Raw genomic sequence first — 22992 nt, 5'->3', positions numbered from 1 at the left:
TGCACGCACCTATAAAGAAGAGCCACAAGGCAAAAGTGAAGTAATAGAGCGCTTTGAATAGGTAACAGGATTTAACTTGCCCGCTTTTGGACGAAACTGTTGCTGACAATTGTGAAAGAGTTGTTTGGGGATCGCCTCTCCATGCCTCCAGACGTCAAATGAGCATCGCCGTCCGACTTGGTCCTGCATCCTGCCATCGTCAGGAGCCAAGGGTGCTTCAATCGACGATGGGGCCATGTACGTTGAAGTCATGACAAATTCTGTAGTCGGGGGAGGGGCTCAGACGGTGACGAGGCAAAAGAAGGGTGGATACATCTTGCTGGCTGTCACGAGTCTACCAACTGATATAACTGAAGCGAGAGGTTGAAGGGAGTATCATGCCCGGTGGCAAGAGGGAGAAGCATGTCCAGACGACGTGCTAAAACGGTAAACACTTGTACTTGGAGGAGATCTATAGTTGCAGTATCGCCCATTCGTCGTGCTGTAGACTGTTACAAAATGGGACAGCTGGCGGCTGCAACGCACTGTGGTACCGGTAAGCTGCCCTCCTCAATGGCCGGAATGGCAACAGTGGGTGACCATATCGCTCCAGGTAAGCCAGTTTTTTGTGGGCACCTCTGCATTTATTATATTAGTTCAAGTCAATAATAGAAAAAAAGACAAAGCGGCCTACATGGTCCCCAATCTACATTGAGGTGTAATCTCCTGTCATACCAAAGGGACAGTCCTGTATCTGAACCGACACAGAAGCGCTCGTCCTGTAGCGGGATACCCCATCTCCTGGTCACCTCGAGATCTTTTGGATACTACAGGCTTCCACCAGCTGGGAGAGCAATTGACATCATCGTCGACTCGAGTTGAGCAAGTTTACAGAGGGCTGTATTGAATTCCGGTTCCCCTAGGCTAAGCCATACATCGCTTAACTTGGTGCCTTTAACGCGTTGCGTAAAAATATACTCGGCCTCTATTTTGCTGTCTGAGACAGGCGAGTAACCATATACCTCAGGTACAGTCAGTTCGGAGGAACGGAGAAGGTCCATATTGGCCAGTTCACTAGCGATAACCAAGCTCTTTGGACGTGTAACCGGGTAGGATACGCGCTGTCATTTGAAACTTATCGCGCATGGTGATGAAGAAGGTGCAATTAGATCCATCGTTGCCGAGGTTTGTAGAGTTGACAAAATCGTCAGGACTCCGGTCGATGGACTCCGCTGCGAGTTGACATAACTATCTGTGACATTAAAGACGCGTCTGTGTTCTGTGCGGAGAGGAGCATCGTTGATCCAGAACGCGTTTAGATTACGCATTAGACGTGGATCCCATACGTTGGAAACCTGCAGCCACCACCATGGACGTGGAGTCGAAAAGGTTGTTGGAAGAATGCGCCGTAATCGAGAAAACGCGTCGTGGTGGCAAATGAGTTGGGGTAATAGTGATTAATATCGAACGGAATGATAGAACAAACATAATGAGATGTGAGGGCGGCACAGAGCACAGACACGGCGCGATCGTAACTGAGAGAAAATCGAAGATGATCATGAGCCCGGCGCTCTCACAAGGGATCATTACGTAACAATGCTGTGTTTGAGCTTCAAGGAAAGGCAACCTTTTTTCACCTTCCCACCACACCTACCAAACTTCCCGGGTTGAATTAGATTATCATTCCAATCGCTAGCTAGTTGCATGGTCCCTTTAGGAACATTGTCAAATTGACAAATTTCGCGGCCCCACAATCAGCTGCCACGACATTCTTGTTATCCAATCCAATAGCGGCTTCCCACTGATCCGCTCGAAATAACCGCAGTAGTAATTGTGTGGCTGTGGCAGGTATCACGGTCCGAGGAAACAACAGTTAGTAATGGAGCGTGTGATATCGGTGGAAACGGAATCTTGAGACGGGACAGAACTGGGACAGAACAGATCAATGATAGAAAACGGGGTGTTATAAGTCCTTAACTCGTCCTTTTAGCTAAGTTACGTTTGACATCGGCTCTTTCGCGTGCTGTGATATGACTGATATTTGCGATTGCCCTTAAGGCCGCATTGGTTCTGCAAATCCAGTTAGTATGCCTTTGGGATGGTGCGTGTACTTACTTGGAAGAGTCGAGGCCAATTTATGAAATGGCATCGCCACGTGTGGATGAATGACTCGGATCTTATAAACTTGTAGAGTACCTATTTAGGGTCACCCTGGTTATTGATAACCCCTTCATTCTTGATACCTTGTTTCCTAGAGCCGCAGAGCAACCTGTTTATACCATCTCCTTCACACTCACACTCTCATGACTTTTGGATCTATTCCCCTCGACCAGTTTACTGATACTTTCTCAACCACAACAGGTAAGGATATATTGACCATTTTCACCTATGAACTCGTACGATCTGATTAATGGTTTAGAACTTTCAAGCGTCGCCCTCGGTGGTCGTATCGTCGCTGTTTCCGATGAATTCTTCGCTGAAGCTTTCCACCTATTGTTAGTCGAGGTATGCTGCAGTTTAGCTCACTTTTCCCAACAACGATCAGAAAATTGATGTATTCAGCCTGCTCCTAGTATGAAAGGGCAATTTGGACCGAATGGTGCGCTGTACAATGGCTGGGAAACTCGTCGACACAATCAGGATCATGATTGGTGCGTAATTATTCGTGACTCCTGAGTGTCCGTGGCCGATCCCCGTCACGCAGGTGCATCATCCAGTTAGGTATCGCCGGTACCGCGGTAGGTTTCGATATCGACACATCAAACTTCAACGGTAGGTTCTTGACCCCAAATCACCAATTCGGCTCGGGACTTGACTCGTGTGATAGGAAATGAGGCCCCAGAAGCCTCAGTAGAAGCACTGTACGCCGCAGACGGCGATCCGCATCAAAAGGATACTCGTGTAGGTGCTTCTGCTTTCAATGTGATACACGCCTCGCTCATGGAGCTCCTAGTGGAAGGAGATTCTTCCTAGGACACCCCTTGGACCTAATTCTCGCCACCTTTTCTCCATCGCGCAGACAGAGAGAATCAATTATATCAAACTCAATATGTACCCTGATGGAGGTATTGTGAGTCGAATAACTGTCTTAATGAAAGATAAACTCAGCCTTTATGTTTGTGATTCCAGGCTCGCTTTCGTGTTTATGGTCATGTAACGCCAGTATACCCTTCAGATAGGTCGTTCGATTTGGCCCATGTTTCCGCAGGGGGCCGTGTGGAATTTGTGTCTGATCAGCATTTTGGGGTCGGTTCTAATCTCATTCTGCCAGGGCGTGGAAAGAACATGGGTGATGGCTGGGAGACGAAGCGTACCAGAGTCAAGGGTCACAAAGATTGGGTGATTATTAAATTGTGCGTGCCGTAAAATCGCCATTTCAAGCACGATAATGACCATTTCTTTGTAGGGGAGCGGCGGGCAACCTTGAGCATGTAGAGATCGATACGGCACATTTCAAGGGCAACTTCCCGGAAAGTTGTGAACTACATGCATTATGTAGCGATCATGAAATTGATTGGAAGGCACAGCAAGACGAGGAGTTAGAGTGGATACTGATCTTGCCCAGAACCAAGCTGGGACCGCACAGACAGCATTATTTCCAGCTGGAAAATGTCGAAGACCGAAAGTTTACTCATGTGAGGGTCACAATATACCCCGATGGGGGACTGAAGCGCGTACGAATCACAGGGCGACGAACTGACACATCGACAGCAATGATTGAACCGTCCGGTGGAGCTATGAATGCTAAGCTGTCGGCCGTTCCCGAGGAGTCTGATTCTCAGCGGACAGAATTAATCCATGCAGCCATGATTCCTGTACTCCCATTGACACCAGAGGCGTTCGGACCGTTTGGTCAAGTCCTTCAGGCTTACGGTGACCACAATGCGGCGCCGAAAGGTACGCGAATCACGCTCGCTAACGATGGCACGGCGAGCAAGTTCCACAAGCTGTCACTGTTGTCTTCTTCGTACCCGGCAGATGCTGGTGCAACGGCCGGAATATCCATATACCGGTGCAAGCCGCTGGAGGAAATCGCGGCGGATGGGAGTGTGAATCTTACAGCGCTGGAGCGCCACCCAGATACAAAACAGGCATTTATTCCCATGGGTTGCGGACCAGGCGAGGGCCTGAGCGCGACGGCAGACAAGTATCTGGTGGTGGTAGCGAAGAACGGAGAGGATGACCGACCCGACCTGGGGACGGTGCGAGCATTCATGGCCACAACGGCACAGGGAGTGGTGTACGACACCGCTGTTTGGCGTGAGTGGTAGCTTCTGAGCGTTCTGTGACTGTGAATTCTGATGAGTGCTCACTGCACAGACCAACCGATGACTGTGCTTGGAAAGGTGCGTCGGGGTGTTTTACCACATACGGGTGACTCAGTGGCGACGCAGAGCCTGGATCTCGCGTGTGTGGAGACGCAGATTGGAGACGGGAGCGGGCTGGACTGCGAAATTGTGCGAGTGGAGGGGATTAGACTACAAGTAGAATGATTGCCCGATTAGGATGTACTGCGAATTGGTAATCAGCGAGTTGGAACTGTTTGGCCACCTTGCACTCCTCCCTTGTACCTTCCACCTCAATGTACTTAGACTCTCGCAAGAGACCGCATATAGACGAAGAGGATGATACTCCGTCCAACAAGAAGCGTGCCACAGCCAGCTCCAACGGCACTCCTCAGTCCAATGGTGTCGCCGACGATGAGCCCAGTCTCGACAACCTCGAGGTAATACGCGACCCCTTTTTTCATATCCTCTGCGCTGGCTCAATGCATATCTTACCAGCTCTTCAGGAAAGAGGCAATATTCAGGCGAATGCGCCATTATTCACGCGAGAACGAGCGGAGTCAGGCTCGTATAGCAGAGCTCGAGCATCGCAAAAATACATGCGAGGCCGGCTACGCCGCCATCGTCGCGTGTTGGTCCCAGGCAGGCCTTATTCATTTTCATGCAATAGTTATCATCTAATACGTCGCCTGCATTCATAGCTCATCGAGACAATCCGCCTCCTCGTCAAACCCGAAGACTTGCCACAGGTCAACCTCAATACAGAAGGTCTTGTATTTTTGCCCGATAATTTGCGGATTCTCTAACTTCCTTCAAAGACCTTTTTGATCTTGCAAGGCACCTACCAGAGCAATCCTCTCAAGACCTCATAGCCGCGCTTGAAGACAAAGCGAATGCCTCACGGATCCTCGTCGGCAGTTTTGTTCGCCTTGGGGAACAATCGCCTTCACGGCTTTTCAATAATAATAATTATCTTGAAGCTCAAAGGAATGCCACAACGGTAATTTCACTCTCCGACATTCGCCTGAGAACCTGTCAAGTGACTTGTTTTTGTTAGGTTGCCGCCCTTCGATCCGAAGTAGCTCATCTTAATTCTCAGCTTCAAGAGACTCGTAGCGAACGAGAGAGTTACTACAAGAAACTTGTACATGCAGAGAATCGATATGAACGTGCGCATAGCAAAACGGTGCAAGCGTTGGAGGCTCGTAAGGCGAAGAGTGCTCAGAGAGATGGGACAGAGGAGCTGCAGCAAAAGCCGTCCTCTCCTTCTGTGAGTGGTTCGGTATTCTGGTGGGAGTTCTTGAACAATTTATTCACGCTCCTTTTCTGATCTACGCTCAGCATTCACCTACGCCTTCACCAGCCCCTGTCAATGGTGTCCATGATACACACGATACCATGGTTTTAGAGCAACAAATCAAACATCGCGAGAATAAAATCATCGAGCTAGAAAGGCAGGTTGCCTCGGTTCATGATCAATGCATTGCACTTAAAACAGAGGTGTTTCTTACATTTCTACTTTGCCTACCAGACGAGCGACTTACATTTTCTCATCCAATCATAGATCCGTTTGAAAGAAAGTGGGGAAAATGTTTTCGAGAGCAACGCATATAAGGAGGTCGTAACCTTTGCCCTCAAGTTAGACGCAGACGTTGGAGAAAAGTACAAGCAAGTGATGGTGCTCGAGGAGGAGGTGGCGCGACTGACGGCAAATATGGAGCGACATGATGAAGAACTTCTGGTATGTACAATTTTTCGTGTACTGTTATTTCTTTTAACAAGAACGCAGGCCGGGACAAGTAAGCAACTACAAGAGCTACAGACCATGCTCCAAAAACGAGACGCGGATAATGCTCGACTTCGCGAGCAACGAGATCAACAGAATGCCGAGTTGGTAGAGAGGCGCCATAGAGATTCTGTCAAAACTTCGTCATCTGAACAACTGAAGTTTTTGGCCGACAGCCGCGCAGCAAGTAGTCTTTTCCCAGCCTCGTATCGATAATGCTAAATTGAAGTAGGAACGCATATCGCAACTTGAGTTGGAGATCGGTCGGTGTAAAGCTCACCTCGCCGCCCATACTGGAGACAAGCAGCTACTATTGACGTTTCTACTTGGAGATGATCATGCCAAGGAACGGTACCAAATCCTTCAAGAACAGCTCAAGTGTGTAATGGCATTTGTATCCTGTTTCTTTCTCATTCGGGTTTAGGCAAGCGGAGTATCGAACCACAGCATTAGAACAAACAATAGCTTCCTATGGAGAAGATACGGAGAAGCATGCAGAGTATCAAGCCGTGTCTTACCAGAAGATACTTGAGTTGACGGAAGAGTTGAAGACATATCGCGCGTTAGTTGGGAGTTCGTCGCCGGAATTATCTGATCTGATGCGAGCGCTACGCGAGAAGGAGGAGGAAGTGGAAAAATTGCGGCTGCTCGAGCTGCAGCGTGGTGAAGTGAGTTCAATGGTCTAACTGATAGCTGATTTAACTCATGCCATTCAACTTAAATAAGGCAGAGAAGTCACTGTATTCAGAACTAGAGAAGCTATCCAGCGCTTGGGAAGCTCTTGACCGTCAAGTAAAAAGCAAAGTGTTTGATCTTTCCGCGATGGAGGAGCGCTTATCGAAGAATGCTATGGATGTGAGTTGTGGTCAACGTCTCCCACACGGGTACTTGACCTGATATCTATAGAAAGCCAAAGCGGAAAATAAATTTTATGCGGCGATGCGAGACAAGGAGGCGATGGAGATCGAGAAAAAGAGCTTCATGAGGATGCTGGAGAAGCAGGGCAAAGCCGTCGAAAAGTTGGTCGACACTGAAGGAAGTCTCCAAGCCCAAATTGTAAGATTTTAGGCATTTGCAGTTGTTTATCATGCTAACGTTTGGATGGCAGAATCTTTTGGAAAAGGAGATCGCTACACAAAAGAAGATTATCGAATCCACCAAGGAGACTTATCGGGTGCAAGAGAAGACGATTGCGGAGTTATATTCAAGAGTGGAGGTTGAAAGATATCGAACCGAGCATGTGGGTTTTTGCATATATCACCTATCCATGTTCTGTCTCATTGATTTGATTACAGTTGAAGAACGCATATAAGGATTCCCAACAAGAGCAGGAAGGAAAGAGAGCTGAACTACGACAGTTGGAGGACGAGCTTATCCGGTCCAAGCGAGATTTGGAAAGACACACGACCAGATTGAAGGAGACTGGTACGACGGCTGAGAGTTCAGAGGCTGAAAATCTCAAGGTGTGTGTCATCCATCGTCTGCATGTTATTGTTATGCTCAAAGGACACGCCAGTCAATCTTGAAATGCTCGACATGTCGGATAAACTTTCGCTCGACGGTTATCACAAAGTGCATGCACAGTGCGTTCCGTGTAAACATATAGTTTACGCGCCATTACTCATGATATCTTTCAGCGTTCTGTAAGGATTGTGTGGATAAGCGTATCCAAACACGACAACGGAAATGTCCAGCGTGCAATGTGTCATTCGCTCAGTCGGAGGTGCAGCAAATTTGGTTCCAGTGATTGAGATATTTGCATTGAATTTTGTGGGGTTTTTGGGGGACCAGCGTCGAGTCGTTCCAGTTATCTTTATTGTCAGTACATATATTCCTCTCTTGGCATTACGAGGACCTATGTATGAAGTGTTAATTGTTACTGTGATCATATTCTCTAATATATCTTCCGTCTGTAGATATGGAAAAATAAGTATTATTATAAGATGTGGTGAGCAGTAAGTAATGATCTGAGGGACTGGTATGGAGATTAACGCTTGACCCAGGTGTACTATGGGCGGTGTGTGAGAGAACGGATGTGAGAACAAGACTATAGGAACGTACCCTCTTGCGAGCCTTGGCCATTCCAGTCTTCTTCCTCTCTACCATACGGGGATCGCGCCTTGTAAGCTTGGCTGCGGTAAGATCATGAGAACTTTGCAAATTGTGAATGGTTGTGAACTTACATTTTCTGAAGAGAGTCTCAAGGCCAGGGTTGTGTGCTACAAGACCCTTGGCAATTCCATGGCCAAGTGCATCCGATTGGCCTGTCGTTCCTCCACCACGTACGAGTGCGAATACGTTGTATGCCCCCAAAGCTCCCGCGGCTTTGATTGGGCGGGTCACCCGTTCACGATCCGCCGGAATAGGGAAGTACTCGTTGAGGGGAATGTTATTGACGAGGATTGTAGCGGGTATGACGGTCGATTTCTTTGGTACATCCTCCAAGCCTAAAAGAACTTCTGGCGAGTCTGGCGGTAGCTGTTCACGATGTTCCTGAATGGGAATCATCCAAACACGCGCTGCACTGGTCTTGCGTTTTCCAACGGTGTAAGAGCGCCCATACTGGTCCAATACGACCTTTTTCCTCTTTCCGCGAGCCAACATGGCAGCTTTATTACCACTTTCGAAGAGCTCGATAATGTTGCGAATGCCAGTTGCGAGCGCGGAGTGACCGGCGGTATTCGCTATTCGATGGTAGTCGTTGAGTTGATTCAAAAGTCCAGTCACCCGACGGTATCGGGTCGTTGTGAGTTTGTCCTGAAAGTCCATTGCCATCTCTTGTTGATTCTTCCATAAGGGGTGAAGGGCAGGAAGACTCTGGCGGGCAAAGTCTGGCAGTGGAAGAAGATGAAGATTTTTTAGTGAAGTACGCGTGGTTGCGATGGCTTTTTCGAGGGAAGCGACCTGGTCATAGTAGACGGGTCGGGCAGTATAAAAATTGGGAGACTCGGGGGGAAGCTTGGGTGTGCGTGGGGGCCGTCGTGGGTTGTCTGACTGGACTGAGGCGAGCTGAGCGGGGGGCACGAAGACGGACCTGGAGAGGAGACGGGGCGTCTTGAGCGAGTGGCGGAGGAGGGACAGGTTCATAACGAACACCGCAAAGACGCGAAGTCGCAAATGCCGGGGAAGAGACATCACGTGGCCCACACACGTCTGGGCTGCACAGTGTACACCGGTCTCTTCTGCACTCATGTCTCACGAATCCAATTTCTCTGGCGCTCTGGCAACATGGCGAGGTCTGTCGCGTCTACCGTTCAATCGTGGACCACCTGAGTTCGTTGTTAGAAATAAATCTTGCCGAGTTGCAGAGGACACTTGATGCCCAAGGCATCGAGGTCGTCGACAACCAGAAGGAAAGCGTCATCGGACGCAAGGCACTCGCAGACAAAACCAAAGGTGCAGCCGTTGTGCGCGCATATAAAGAGTGTGCTCACATATCATTCAAGAATTTAAAAAGATACCCGATACGGAGAAACTGAATGCCTTCAAAGGACTGCTCAAGGGTACTATCTCCGTTAAAGCTGTCAATCCTCCATCTCATGTATCATTTCTACTTAGCATACCAGACGGAAATTGATAATCTCACAAAACGGTCAAAAGCATCCGAGAATGCCTTCTTGCACGTCTACAAAATCCTTGCGGAAGCACCAGACCCTTATCCCCTCCTCGAAACTGCCGTTGTGCGTCGTCGTTCCCTCGCTATGCAATGACAATTTCTAATCTAATCTAGGACCAAGCTGTCAAGGTTGCCGAAGCTTTAGAGCAAGAAACAGAGCTAAAACGTCTGCGCGAGGAAAACGTTGAACTCAGGAAACGTGTAGACGATTTTTCTTCTCTAGAGTCGGCAAAGAAGAAATTGGAGAGCAAAGTTGAGTCACTAGAGTTCAAGGTATGCGGTTTTTTTCGCAGGCATTCCGTGACATCACTAACCGGTACTTCAGATGGAAGATATGATCCAGGAGAAAGTCGTTCAGAAAACCAACGAGTTGAATGCGACGTACGACGAGAAGCTACGGAATTACGAAGAACGGTAGGGTGTTGACTGGTCCGACTTGAGAAAACCCTTGTATTCATACCATCCGTCGTCAGCGAGCAGGACTTGCAACGCCAGTTGACACTGACGAGGAATCAATTAAAAGACCTCCGCATGTCCAATGACACGAACCAGGCGAAACTTATAGACCACAGTCAAAGGCAGGGTGAGTTGGAACCTTTGAATCAGCGCGTCGTTAGTATTGACTCTATCATAGACCAGGAGGTTGTGGCAAAACTAGCCGAGCTTGACATGACTGTGGCAGAACTAGAAGCTGCCACAAGCAGAGTTGCTACAGTCGAGCGTAGAAACGTTTGTCTTATTTTCGTATTGGCGCTGAATTATGTGATAACATTGTCCGAAGGAAATTCTGCGAGCGGAAATAGAAGCCATGAAGAGTGATAATGAATCATCGGACCAGTATGCGCAACTTCACCGTTAAGCCATTCTACCAACTGATTATCTTTCGTAGCGTGCGGGGTCTTGAAGCACAAATTTCCGACTTAGAAGCGGAGACCGGGCGACTGTCTCGTGCTTTTGAACAACAACGAACTTCATCAGCCGAAATAGAAGCTTTCGCTAATAAGAAGGTTGAAGAGTTTAGCCGCGAACTTCAGAAGAAGGTGAATTTTCCCGTTATCAGTTTAGGATTTCTGATTGTGACACCTTTAGTAGACATCAGATGTTGACCAGCTCAAGCAGAAGCTCAGAAACTTCCATGATTACGATGAGATTAAGCGGGAACTAGAAATTATGAAGGTGCGTATTTTATAACCTCTCTTCGAGTCAGGTGACTGGATGGTGTGCTTCGCTGCAGTATGTCGAGTTTGCCGCCCTTGAAGACGCGTCAGAAGAGAGCGCCGATGAAGAGGATGACGACCTCCGCCTTCCTAATCCTAATGCAGAAAAAGCAAACTCTAAACACGGAAAATCGCTGGAAGTTTTACTCGCTACGAAGAACAAACGTATTCTCGAAGAATTAACAAAATTCCGTGTATGTCGTCGACTTTTTGCCGTCAAGGTACCAGCACCTGATCGTTCTCTCCGTGTCGGTCACGCGGGCGTCTAGATCCTTCATAGCGAGCTCGAAGCCTCCATTGAAGCTTCACAAGCACAGCTGGAAAGTTTGACTTCGGAATTACAAAAGCAGAAGCTTCTCAACGAGAAACTCGAGAATGACCTCTTGTCCATGGGTACCAGTGATCGAAAACTCAACGGTGACGGTACGCATATGTCAGCTGAGGACGTACTGGCAGGTTTGGAACTTCCCAAGAGACCTACAGTAGGTATCATTCCATCATACTTCTCGGCACAGCCTAGTGTTTTCTACACAAATATCTCGTCACCCTCGCTGTTGTTTGATGCTGATCAAGATCCCTTTCTTTCATAGGGGGTAAATTCAATAAATTCAAATTCGGCACGATCGACGCCTATCCCTTTCGCGCCATCTGCCGACACGTCGATTCTCCCTATCGTTACCAGCCAGCGCGACAGGTTCAGACAGCGAAATGCAGAGTTGGAAGAGGTGAGTCAAACCTTACGTCCCTAATCTCTACGTTGTTCCCGCTTTTCTCCGTTTGGCACATTCTATAGTCCGGCTGGTCAACATTGTCCCGCCATTACGATCTTCTTTCTGTTATTCGATGTTTCACATGGACTGATCTGGTGCTTAACTGAATCGAAATCCAATAGGAATTACGGAAACAGTATCAGATCACATCAGAACTTCGTTCTGAAATTAAGAGCTTGCAAGCCGACAATCTTAAGCTCTACGAAAAGGTTCGATATATGCAAAGCTATCGGGAAGAGGCCGGATCGCGTCCACCTGTATCCCAACTTGATCCACTCCCTACTCTATCAGACCGGGATGACATGAGCACATACAGGGCAAGGTACGAAGAGGCTATGAATCCCTTTGAAGCATTCAGAGGAAGAGTGAGTTTTGATACTTTTAACTTGTTTGAACCCGTCTTTTTCGGGATTTTTGTAGCTTTTACGCGCTCGAAAATCCTGTATCTTTTTTGGAGATTCCAATTTCCCATTTTTCTGTTCAAAGCTTAGGGGCACGGTTTCACCGAGAATGCGGGTCTTTTTTTTTTTTTTTTTTTTTTTTTGCTTTTTCATAAACCGCACCGTTTTTATGTTGCCCAATTTATAATCATCCGTCTATCAGTGAAACATGCCGCTTACACATCCAACAGGAAGCAACTCGTGCATATCAGAACCTTAATCCCATCGAAAGAGGAGTACTGGTGTTCACTAGATCGATCTTGGGGAATCGCCGAGCAAGAACCTGTTTTGTCTTGTATGCTTTCTCCCTGCACTTGTTAGTAATGTATACAATGTACGAGTGCGCGGGCTCCTCGGATTTACAACTACAGAAACCTCCGAGACCATATGGATCGTAGATGTTCTCGTGGGCCTAACCACTCTGATCACTGTCCCTTTTTTTTTACATCATTTTCTTATTTATTATATGAAGAACATGTAGTATGCTATACAATTAATGGGTTCATAATGACAAGTGCTGCATAATATAGTGAAAGTTCTATTGGGATGGTCAAATTGTGATGGTGGATGTTGATGCACAGACTACAACTTAAAGGATAGGTTGGTGAGAGATTGGAATGAATATTGTGCAACAAAGACAATGTGGATGCCCGAAATTATCTTCGGGCCGGGGGAGGCTGGAGCTTCTTATTCTGGTGGAATTTTAAAGCATGATTTACTGCGTTGAGCAGAGGTCTCATGGCCTTGGTAGACATCATAAGTAAACGTAAACAAGCTGATGGAATACGGATAAATGGCCTTACTGTTTCAACCCGAGATCCATCGACGCCATGTTGTTGGGCTAAACGCACCAAAGAGTCAACTTTTTCAGAGGTTTTCGCGAGGTAACCGATCATTTTAGCCGCCTTGGCAGCTCGTTGCGCAGGAGTAGCAATTGAAAGAATTGATTGTGAATCCACGGGCAGAGGATATGTCGCCGACCAAAATTGTCGGAGGAACTCATTGGCTGCCGTTTGACATGTTGTCAACTGTCTGAAGAAGCCATCGGGAATATCGTCTGGATAGAACAGGGTCAGTGAATCGGCATGATGAATGCGGTGGCAACGGTTTTTGACATCGCCAAATCTAATGGTTTTCCATATGCTCACTTTTTCGTGACCTGACATCGAGTAGTGCCGCAACATTGTGCGTCATTCCTATCAACGCACTGTCTCCAGCTTTACGTTCGATCTTAAGCTAATGTCGAGAGATGATCCCATGAGCCAAGTAAAGACACATAAGTATGCCGGAAAGCTTACTTGTGTTAAGTTGACACCCCAGCTTTGGAGATTGGTTTGTAGTTCATGTAGAATGGCATCGTAATCCTCGCTCTGATAACATTGTATCAGTGCGCGCAAGAGAAAGAAGCATCAACGAAGACCCGCATTTTTAGCCTCTGCATCCTCTGCTTGGCCAGCCGTCCGACCTTCAAAATAACGTTGCCGGTCTTTCATTTCTAGCAGAATGCCAGCGGATGCCTCTGAATCATTAAGATCATCCAATTCAATCGGCGCATAACGATCCTAAAAAAATGTGTTTGCCAAGCCACATCATAGTTTGACTGCATAAATTCACCTCTCCTGGATCAAGCCGCCGTCGTTTGGCGGGAGGTACTTCACCCCTGTACTTAAGCATATATAAGACCGTTCAGGAAAAAGTGCATCCACGTACAAAGCAGAATTTAGAAGCCGTTCTGAATGCTCATTAAACTTGCGTATCAGAGGAAGTGCGCCCCTTTGTCGCCCGGCTTGCATGGTAATATCTTTCTCATTGCCAGTCTATAGATTGGAAGTTGGAAGGCTTGTAAGAACTAAGAAGGTCCAAGCCATACCTCTCCATGATCCTCCAGAGTAGCGGCCAAGTCAATTAGCGCTTCAACAGGATCTGCTCTCTGCCGTCGAGGTTCCATCTCTGGTAAAATGTGTATCAATAAATGTCCTATTTCAAGCCATGAACAGTACCATCATCATCTCTCTCTAGATATTTATCGAAGACGTCATCGTCTTTGACAACATGTTGAGTTGCCGAGGACCGAATAGATGCACGATGTACGTTGAATAATTTGGACTGGAAATATCGTTTCCAAAATTGCTCTTCGGTAAGCTATCCAAGATAGTCAGCGAAACCATCACCAAATTTATTTCAGCAAATTGATGTTACTTGACTGGGGACATTCTCGCTATATGCTTTAGCCACCACGGGGTACTCGTCAAAGATGTCATAAACGAGCTGCGGGGTAATACGAATCTTGATTTCTCCGCCGTCGACTGTCTCTGGTCGCGGGTCGACTAATTGACCTGGCTTACCCTTCCGTTGGCTGTCCGTCGCGGATTGAGCGAGCAACAAGTGCTATTATTGCATATGTAACTACTGAATAGATAAGAATGGATGAAAAATACCTCTCTTCCGTCCCAGAACTCTGCTTCCGTGATTTGACCACCGATGACAAGATCCTTGTGAAGCGCTGCGAGGTCAGGATCGCCCATTAGGACTTTTCTCCGAAGCTTGAAATCGTTGACGGGGTCAACACCGACGATGACTGGGGTAGATGCTCGTCGTTCACTCGCGACAGACGCGGCGCGAGATGCAGGAATAATAGGAACGCCACCAGAGGGTTTAGGTGTTGAAGCATTCGAAACGGTCGGCGTAGAGAGCTTAGTGGGCGTAGAGGATACAGCAGCAATAGGCGTAGGTGCAGGTATTAGGGGTTTTCGAGCTCCAGCATCAGCAATGGCCTTGTTAGTTCCAACGATTTGCGTCAACTCTTTTTTGAACTTGTCGCGTTCATTCCGAGCACTGGGCGAGACGAACGTGAAATTGTGGCCATTTTCGTCCGTGAAGAGCGCAATTTTAAGCCTGACTTGCGGTGCGCCCTCTTTGCTGCAGAACAACGCTAGTTCACAGTTATAAAGCAATTATAAGACGCGATCGGTCTACAACTCACAAGACAAATCAGCCCGAGGGAGGAGTATTGAAGGGGCCTTATGCCCTTCCTGAGTCCATTGTAGGTGGCTGTCTGTGAGCTCAAGCAAGCCAGGGAGTTTTTTGCAGGATACTTTTGCCGTACACACTATGGTAGGCATAGAATCCGCATCACCGTCCTGGGTCACGCAAAATGAAACTCCATGCTTACGTAATCATTCAACCTCGGAACAATGAGTCTACCATCTCGGCACCGACTTGTCCGTGTGATGAGTTTCCTTGACTATGGACTCTTGATAAGCCACTGGCTTTTACCCATATTGCAGGCCGCGTTGTTGATATATTCCAGTAGTAAAGGCAATGTGAGTGTAACGCTCGATCATAGATCGCATCAGCTCTATTTTTATGTGCCTGGCTCGATCTGTACCATCAACAGCTTTTTTAAAGTGCTCAGCGACGACGTCGACACTTCTTGGTTTCTTTCTATCGTTATACTATGTCCGTGCCACAGCAACTGATCGTATTCGACTTTGACTGGTACTTTTTATCATCACTCAAATCCCTTGCCACAAAACTCTTAAACCATAATACTTTATCATAGGTCGATGGCAGACCAGGATTCCGATGATTGGACATTCGAAGTCCTTGCTCCCGATATTCGCCGTAAAATGGTAACACTCAGAAAGGAGATTCAATGGACAGATCTAGTGTACGTTATCATCTGAACATTCAAAGATAAGGTCAGCCTTATATCCACTTTGATAGTGCTCAATGTCTACGCGAAATTCATGGACGTGGAATCAAACGAGAACAAATCGAAAACGCACTTCGTATAATGCCTTTTGTGCGTATCACACTCCAACAAGAGAGCTCTCCTTTCTGATGATATTCATATAATACCTAGCATCCAGCCATGGTCCGAGGTGTAACTCGACTCAAAGATTTGGGAAATACAACTTTCCTCTGCCTCTCCAACGCCAACTCCATATTCATCCCCACCATACTCAAAGAACAAGGTCTACAAAACCTCTTCACTGAAATCATCACCAACCCCGCCGAATGGGAAAACGAACTCCTCAACCTTCGTCGTCGTATCGATCCCTCTGGACCTCAACATAAATGCCAAGTCGGTTGTAGTCCCAACATGTGTAAAGGTCAGAAGCTCGTCCAGTTATATCACGAACGTGCCACTCATCTTTTCTATGTTTATTTTTAACTCTGTAATAGGTGAAGAACTGGATGCATTCCTTCAACGCCACGGTAAACAATTCGACCGAATCATCTACGTCGGCGATGGCTCCAACGACTTTTGCCCAATCCTCCATCTTCGAAGGTCCGTCCTCTCATTCCTCACCCTAACAATCTAGGGGCCTAATTCTCTCTCAAATTTTAGCCAAGACTTTGTCTATTGCAGAAACGATCGCGGCCTCCAAAAACGAATTCGAAACGAAGCCGAAAAAGAAGGTCTCAAATGTCAAATCCGATATTGGAGTGGTGCTTGGGAAGTGGAAGAGATGTTCAACGCACTCTGAAAATTCTTTTTTGAAATTATAAAGAATCGATATCAATGGAACGAGGATGATATACATAGCTCATTCAATGGCAAAGCAAAATAATGTGGTCATTGCAAGGGGGTCATCTGTCAGAGTGACTATTAAGGGAAAAAGGTCATCCAGACTATGAAATAGAAAAAAAAGGAACGCAAAAAAACTCATCAACGTCATAAACGCAACAGTGCAAGTAAATAAAAGTGGGTGAGACTCGACATAACAAACGGAAAAAGGGAAAAAAACAAGTGAACTCAATAACACATGGGCGCATTTATATATGGACTTTCGGCGCAAAATAATGAAAAGAAAGAAAAAACACCAGCTAAGACTGGGAGTCAAGAAAGAAAGAGAAAAAAAAGAGATTGAGGGGGAACTATCGTCCGCTTCTAGAGAAATCACATCCGAACGAATTGAATGGATCAATCATCTGGGCCAGGCATCCATCCCATTACCTCTCCGTACATCAGGTTTTCCAATTCCTCCCATTCCAACCCCATTATCTGGCATCTGCATCGACGTAAACGGGTTCCTCTGTTGATGTCCTTGCTGTCCCTGTTGCACTTGTCCTGGCTGTCCTTGCTGTGAATGCGGTTGTGCGACGCCACTTGGTACAATTCCAGCCCCATAGAACGAAGGTGCTGCCGCTTGTTGAGGCGGGGCAACCATATGCCGAGGAGTAGCTTGAGGTGCGGAATTGCCAGAACCAGCATACTGATGTTGATGATGTTGCTGATGATAATTGTCCGGTTGCATAGGGACATACATGCTCCCCATATCACCCCTTCTATCAATCGAATCAAACGAAGGTACACCAGTTCCATTCCCCCCGTTGACCTGATGTTGTTGTTGCTGTTGTTGTTGCTGTTGTTGCTGCTGTTGTTGTGATTGAGGTGGAGGTGCTTGTGGGCCACCATACGCCGCCGCATATCGATTTCCTGTAACAGCCATATTACCACCGTAAGTCTGCGGAGGACTTGCAATCGTATTGGCAGAAAAAGCCGCACCTCCACCAGCAGAACCGTACAACCCTCCACTTTGTGGTGGAGGCGGAGGTACTTGCTGTGCCCCCCCAATCGATTGTTGCTGTTGTCCTTGTTGACCTGGATTATCCCCTCTTGCTATAGCCCTCACATTTGACATGATTGCTTCCCGCCTGTCATCGTCGACTAGCAGCGTTTGTGGATGATAAGATTGAGAGAGTTTACTGGGAGGAGGGGGATACCGATGATTATGTGCATGAGGGTGCATGCCCAAAGCAGCAGCAGCCACATTAGCACCCCATCCACTTAAACCGCCAGCAGAAGCCATCTCAGCTTGTTGCTGCAAATACTCCAATTGTGGATACGGTTGCACCTGCGCAGGTTGTCCTCCTTGTTGCCTCCTCTCCCACTCTTTCAGAGCATCATCCCGGTTCAAAACAGGTGTCAACGCGTTCCTTCCGCCGATGACGTCTTGATTCATATGCTGCAACCGGGCCAATGCGGGAGGCACAGTATCCATCTGGTTAATTGTGTTGGCTCGAGCACGTGAATTAGGATAATAAGTTGCGGAAGCAGGGGCACCGCCAGATCCAGAGGAAGGTTTGATGTGTGGCTGATTGGCACCTCCGCCAGCAGCATAAGGGCCAGCAGCAGGGCCAGGTGCAGAACCAGCATTACTCGCCAGTTGCCCAGCTGAACTTTGATGAGAAAGTCCCCTACTAGCATTTTGTCCTGCGTACTGAGCATGCGCATGGGAGTGGTGTTGTTGTGGTTGATAAGGAACGACGTTGGCGTCCGGTGAATTTTGATACGACGGAGGGGCTTGACCTGATGCTTGTTGGGGAGGATGAGTGACTATATAAGGGTTCCGTGTGACATTTGCAGCTTGACTCGCGACCTGCGCCGTATAAGCTTGATGTTGAGCCAGTTGGTGATTATAAGCCGCGGCATCAAAGATGGGTCTCTGCCCTTTTGGTGCGGGAGGCACCAAGCCACCATACGGTCTCTTCGAATCGGAGATTGACGGCGACATATGTGAGACCATAATTGGGTTGTCAGGCTTTTGGTAGTTAGTAATAGCGATACGAGACAGCGAGGTGACATACGACGAATGGCTTTGTGAATTTTTCTCCCGTGATGAAGGGGTGCATCCTCGCCTGTTGAGGAGTCCAGCGTGTAACTGGGTTGAGGTTCAGAAGACCTTGGCAAAAGTCGATGAATGCGGCGCGATTCGCCATTTCTTTCTCCACCTCGTTGCCCGAACATCTCGACGATTTGACTTGGGGTATGGGAGCCGTATTAATGATATCCTGCAGCGTCGTTGCCTTGAAATACTGTTTCCCAGGTTGTTCATTAGTCCCGTGTTCCCTGGAATATTGCTCCATGGACTTCATTTTGTATTTCCGTTCGTTTTGACTTGTATGTGCATTCCAAACCTCGTAAGAGTCGAAAAACTGACCGACTTGTTTGCCAGTGTTCAACATACTCAGCGGCGGCATACTGGCGATTTGACTTGAGTACCCAAAACAAGATGGATCGAAATTACACTCACCCAAGCATTTCAATGATTCTAGTCAATTGGTTATACTCGCTTGTTCCCGGAAACAACGGAAGCCCAAGGAATAGTTCAACAGCAATGCAGCCCAATGACCACATGTCAATGGAGGCCGTATACGACATCCCTAACAGCACCTCTGGTGACCGATAGAACCGAGATTGAATGTATGTATAGACAGTCTGTCGCTCGTGGCACGCAGAACCAAAATCAATGATTTTTATTTGAGGTGACTGCAATCTGCCGATGGATATCAGTCAAGGGATTGAGCAGCGGAAAAAAAGAGACTCGCGATTTTAGGAGAATATTTTCTGGTTTGAGATCGCAGTGAATGAGCCGAGCGTCTTTGAGTACGGTCAAGGCATCCAATAACTGCGCCATGAAGACTTTAACAAGCTGGGTGCTCAGGCCCTGGAATTGATTTTGCTTGATCAGTTCGTAGAGGTTTGAAGACAAAAGCTCAAAAACAAGACAGAGATGGTTTCTATGGATGAACGAGTCCTGTAGTCGGAGGATGTGATGCTCATCAGTGGGGTCAAAATTCTTGTTCAACTAGAGAGAGTATGTGAGATCGAAAGAGGGATAAGTAGGCGAATCCACGCACGAGCTCCAAAATGGTAACTTCCATCATACTCTGATTGAAATAAGCGGGTTTGTTTTTGACTACCTTGACGGCGACGATCTCGTGCGTTTTCATGTTTTGGCACTTTACCACCTGACCAAAGGTGCCTTGACCGAGGATGTCGAGGATCAGATACCTAGGGAGGCCATGTCAGAAAGCCGCCACACAAAGGAGAACAAAAGCTGACTTGTGGCCTTCTTCGGTACCCAGCCAGTCGTTGACGTAGAGAACGTAATCATAGTCCTCGTTATCGTAGCCATCGTTGTGTGCGGGCTTGCTTGGCTTTGTAAGGACACGCCTTGGGTTGTGGGCGGATTCGTATCTGAACTGGGGGTTGCAGATGTGATAGGTTTCGACAAGATTGGTAGTCAACTGGCGTAGAGGCTATGAAATAGGATGAGAAATGCTGCTTTAAAAAAAGGATGGTGAAAACGCACGGAAAGATAGATACCATCAGAGGTTACACGCCGGGCGGCCGAGTTGCCCTCGACACGAGGCTGGAGATCGTGAACGGTGCGGACACGACGAAAACCGGAAGCTCGACGTTTTGGAGGGGGATCGACGACCATTTGGGACTCTGGAGTGTAATATCGAGTGCTGGGGGTGTGTGGACCATGCGGGTAGGAGATGGGAGTGGATGGGTTGGAATGCGAATGGGACCGAGAGGAAGGTTGTGCGGCAAGATGGGACTGGGGTGGATGGGGGCTGGCTGTGTCCATGGCAAAGGGAGGTGCGTAGGAGGAGGAGGAGGGGTGGGCAGAGGGTGGCGATGCATAGGACTGGGAGACGGGGGGCGTGATGGGCTCCTGCTTTGGATGGGAGATGGTGCGATTGTGTGCGTACTGTTGCTGGGCTGGGGCTGGATACTGGTACTGGGTGCTGGGAGAGTACTGGGCCTGCTGGGGGGCATAGGGATCGAGGAGCGGGGTGGTCTGCATGCGCATGGGCGATCTGGAGGCGGCGGCGGGGGGAGGAGGATTGGGATCCGGGATGCGTTTTGGGTAGTAGACGTCGGGGAAAGACTCGGAGGGGGCGGAGTTGGGTGGCTGGAAGTGGGGTGGCGGAGGATAAAAGGCGGACTGAGGCTGCATGGGGTGCGAGTCTGAGTCAGCGAGGAGGGAGTGGCGGCGAGCGGAGGATGCGCCGGCGAGCGTGGCGTGCTGCTCAGTGGGAAAGAGCGAGTGTGCGGTGTGCCAGCGGGGAAGGTCGAACTGGTCGTTGGTGTCTGGCATTAAGAGTCCCTATTTACTACCAACAGCCCTACAATTCCCCTCTCCGCTACCATCATCTCTACCCCACCATCCACAGACACTGCCATCGCCTTTCCCAGTCGTTTCGCTGCCCCGTCGTCAGCCATGTCTACGCTCTGCATACCGACCCACTCACCGAGTCGCCGCGCCATCGATAGCCCCCCGTCCGAGTCTTCTGATCGGAAGAGCCAGATGCCCGCCCCCGTGTCTTCGCCCTGCACATCCTCAGTCTCGCTCAGTACACACTTCATCCACGCACCTCTCGCGGCGGCATCGCATATGCCCAGTTCTTGCACAGGCGCCCCTGGAGGGACGCCGTCTCCGCAGTCTCCGCAGACTCTGCCACTCCTACCCACACCATATACGAATCTACTAGCTCGATCACCTCCACCACCATCCCTGGCATAGACGGCTCCGCTGGCGCCAAATATTCTCTCCTTGTTGAAACCGCCATTCAAGTTGTTGGTCTCAGAGATTGGCCCATTACATAATACCTATCTGACACTTGTCTCTCTCCATCTGCGACACTAGCCTTCTACCTCATCGCTGCCGGCCCTCTGCCCAATTGCTACGCGAGCGGCACCCATAAGATTACGGCTCGCCGAGTGCTCCATTTTTTTTTCTGCATCCAGCTATTTCCCCATATAGTAACACGTTCAATGGTTCAACAAGTTTCTCCCTACGACGAGCAAGGTAGACTCGTCTGCCATGCTCACAATGTCCTAGCCGTCTCCAGGACATCTCACACGGCTGGGAATATGAACAGGTATATCTACCGTCTCTGACCCATTTCAATCAGCTCAGATCAATTCCGCCACAGAGATTTCTATACTTGTCCTCGTCGCGCACAAGAAGGCCCAGACAATTGTAGATTCTTCTGTATGATTGTCTATGGCTTCAGCTTCATGAATCTCACACATCTTACAGACTGGAAAGACCAACTTCCTCCGCCACCAGAGACTGGTCCTGCCCGTCCGCACACTCCTCCCGCAGCCCACTATCCGATCATGGAGACTCCCTCAAGTCGACTCAAGCCTGACCCATCCCATCAGTCCCCTTTCCTTCCCTCTCCCTATTCCCCGACTAAGCGCGGCTCTCCGTTCGAAAACGGCGAAGAGGCAAAGCGAAAGCGTCTTAAAACTATCAAAGATGCACTTTCCCGTTCTGGCGCAGCTGACCGGGCTTTGAGGGATTCTCAGTCCAACTCAAAGGTACTGAACGCACCCGAGTCACCCACCCGCATTTCCCTTGACAAAGACCAAGTCATGTCTACACCTCCATCGTCCATGCCAAGATACTACAAGTTATCAAGCCTCGGTCTAGACAATGTCCGAAGCCGCTCTTCCACTATCCTCGACGATGAAGAGGACGAAGTATGGAGAGATTTGTCTCCGTCCTCGAGTGCAGAAAAGGTTGCCATTAGTCTTTTGAGATCGCAAGATAACGTCAAAGGTAAACGACGTGCTGTAGATTTGGCACCCGAAGACGACGACGACGTTCAATTCTGGCAAGTATGTCCTGTTATACAATCTCTGGCTACTTTGTTCCCTCGACTGACTTTTTTTCCCCGAGGACGCTCCAGCTGCTGCTACCTCCCAGGGTAGCCTTTTTCGGCAGCGCTCGCCTAGCCCAAAAGAGGGCTCAACTACAGCATCTCCGGTCACGGAGACGTCAGATTTACCTGGAGACAATATCGAACGCTTCGTCTGCTCTACTGTGAACGGTTTGACCGAGGTTTTGGATTATGTTCGCATGCTTGAACGCAAGCTGGCGGCGACGGAAAAGTCGAATGCGTACAAGGCGAAGAGGATTAAAGAGTTGGAGGCTGAAAGGTATTTTGCCTGCTTTGATTTTTGCTGATGGTCATTGAGGAATTCAATTTCAGGCTCGAATCACCTCAAGCAGGGTGGTCATCGAGGAGATGATTCGTCTTTGGGTTGCCTGACCCTTGTGTTTGGCACAGAGTTCCTCGGATTCTAG

The 22992-nt window shown here is 48.4% G+C and overlaps 9 protein-coding genes across 9 annotated transcripts; 4 read left to right on the top strand and 5 right to left on the bottom strand.

Moving 5' to 3' along the window:
* The first annotated feature begins 2198 nt into the window (after positions 1 to 2198).
* On the top strand, positions 2199 to 5383 carry AGABI2DRAFT_192400 (hypothetical protein). Its single transcript, XM_006460740.1, has 14 exons — positions 2199 to 2340; positions 2399 to 2484; positions 2542 to 2630; positions 2684 to 2751; positions 2807 to 2880; positions 2933 to 3049; positions 3109 to 3332; positions 3386 to 4239; positions 4300 to 4325; positions 4374 to 4705; positions 4764 to 4907; positions 4967 to 5033; positions 5084 to 5265; positions 5323 to 5383. The coding sequence occupies exons 1-10, from the start codon at positions 2283 to 2285 to the stop codon at positions 4470 to 4472; spliced, it is 1695 nt and encodes a 564-aa protein (XP_006460803.1). The 5' UTR covers positions 2199 to 2282; the 3' UTR covers positions 4473 to 4705; positions 4764 to 4907; positions 4967 to 5033; positions 5084 to 5265; positions 5323 to 5383.
* Positions 5384 to 7849: 2466 nt separating this feature from the next.
* Positions 7850 to 9138, bottom strand: AGABI2DRAFT_204027 (hypothetical protein; the record flags this gene model as incomplete). Its single annotated transcript, XM_006460739.1, has 3 exons — positions 7850 to 8059; positions 8113 to 8183; positions 8235 to 9138. 3 exons carry the CDS (start codon positions 9136 to 9138, stop codon positions 8039 to 8041), a joined length of 996 nt encoding a protein of 331 aa, XP_006460802.1. The 3' UTR covers positions 7850 to 8038.
* Positions 9139 to 9241: 103 nt separating this feature from the next.
* AGABI2DRAFT_178229 (hypothetical protein) lies at positions 9242 to 12537 on the top strand (the record flags this gene model as incomplete). Its single annotated transcript, XM_006460738.1, has 16 exons — positions 9242 to 9287; positions 9337 to 9447; positions 9498 to 9554; positions 9610 to 9731; positions 9782 to 9940; positions 9993 to 10081; positions 10141 to 10250; positions 10302 to 10396; positions 10449 to 10504; positions 10557 to 10707; positions 10760 to 10843; positions 10902 to 11078; positions 11154 to 11366; positions 11475 to 11609; positions 11777 to 12019; positions 12286 to 12537. The coding sequence occupies 16 exons, from the start codon at positions 9242 to 9244 to the stop codon at positions 12490 to 12492; spliced, it is 2055 nt and encodes a 684-aa protein (XP_006460801.1). The 3' UTR covers positions 12493 to 12537.
* Positions 12538 to 15216, bottom strand: AGABI2DRAFT_178228 (hypothetical protein; the record flags this gene model as incomplete). The annotated part of the gene is made up of 12 exons (XM_006460737.1): positions 12538 to 12837; positions 12898 to 13151; positions 13243 to 13330; positions 13393 to 13464; positions 13519 to 13656; positions 13709 to 13754; positions 13805 to 13911; positions 13965 to 14044; positions 14095 to 14236; positions 14294 to 14482; positions 14533 to 15026; positions 15078 to 15216. The coding sequence occupies 12 exons, from the start codon at positions 15214 to 15216 to the stop codon at positions 12751 to 12753; spliced, it is 1836 nt and encodes a 611-aa protein (XP_006460800.1). The 3' UTR covers positions 12538 to 12750.
* Positions 15217 to 15479: 263 nt separating this feature from the next.
* On the top strand, positions 15480 to 16678 carry AGABI2DRAFT_192397 (hypothetical protein). Its single transcript, XM_006460736.1, has 6 exons — positions 15480 to 15592; positions 15657 to 15764; positions 15821 to 15899; positions 15960 to 16209; positions 16283 to 16388; positions 16449 to 16678. Exons 1-6 carry the CDS (start codon positions 15552 to 15554, stop codon positions 16585 to 16587), a joined length of 723 nt encoding a protein of 240 aa, XP_006460799.1. The 5' UTR covers positions 15480 to 15551; the 3' UTR covers positions 16588 to 16678.
* Positions 16679 to 16927: 249 nt separating this feature from the next.
* Positions 16928 to 18257, bottom strand: AGABI2DRAFT_192396 (hypothetical protein). The gene is made up of 2 exons (XM_006460735.1): positions 17610 to 18257; positions 16928 to 17540 (listed from the first exon to the last, which is right to left on the bottom strand). Exons 1-2 carry the CDS (start codon positions 18103 to 18105, stop codon positions 17029 to 17031), a joined length of 1008 nt encoding a protein of 335 aa, XP_006460798.1. The 5' UTR covers positions 18106 to 18257; the 3' UTR covers positions 16928 to 17028.
* Positions 18258 to 18655: 398 nt separating this feature from the next.
* On the bottom strand, positions 18656 to 20331 carry AGABI2DRAFT_69717 (hypothetical protein; the record flags this gene model as incomplete). Its single annotated transcript, XM_006460734.1, has 6 exons — positions 18656 to 19085; positions 19138 to 19373; positions 19429 to 19692; positions 19745 to 19898; positions 19950 to 20146; positions 20200 to 20331. The coding sequence occupies 6 exons, from the start codon at positions 20329 to 20331 to the stop codon at positions 18656 to 18658; spliced, it is 1413 nt and encodes a 470-aa protein (XP_006460797.1).
* Positions 20332 to 20761: 430 nt separating this feature from the next.
* Positions 20762 to 21655, bottom strand: AGABI2DRAFT_192392 (hypothetical protein). Its single transcript, XM_006460733.1, has 3 exons — positions 21272 to 21655; positions 21149 to 21227; positions 20762 to 21100 (listed from the first exon to the last, which is right to left on the bottom strand). The coding sequence occupies exons 1-3, from the start codon at positions 21464 to 21466 to the stop codon at positions 20994 to 20996; spliced, it is 381 nt and encodes a 126-aa protein (XP_006460796.1). The 5' UTR covers positions 21467 to 21655; the 3' UTR covers positions 20762 to 20993.
* Positions 21656 to 21893: 238 nt separating this feature from the next.
* AGABI2DRAFT_142926 (hypothetical protein) lies at positions 21894 to 22992 on the top strand (the record flags this gene model as incomplete). The annotated part of the gene is made up of 3 exons (XM_006460732.1): positions 21894 to 22523; positions 22585 to 22844; positions 22884 to 22992. 3 exons carry the CDS (start codon positions 21894 to 21896, stop codon positions 22990 to 22992), a joined length of 999 nt encoding a protein of 332 aa, XP_006460795.1.

This window comes from Agaricus bisporus (assembly GCF_000300575.1).
Source record: "Agaricus bisporus var. bisporus H97 unplaced genomic scaffold AGABI2scaffold_5, whole genome shotgun sequence".
Taxonomy (NCBI): Eukaryota; Fungi; Basidiomycota; class Agaricomycetes; order Agaricales; family Agaricaceae; genus Agaricus; species Agaricus bisporus.
The sequence above is the reverse complement of the archived record's forward strand: the minus strand, read 5'-3'. Positions and strand labels throughout refer to the sequence as shown.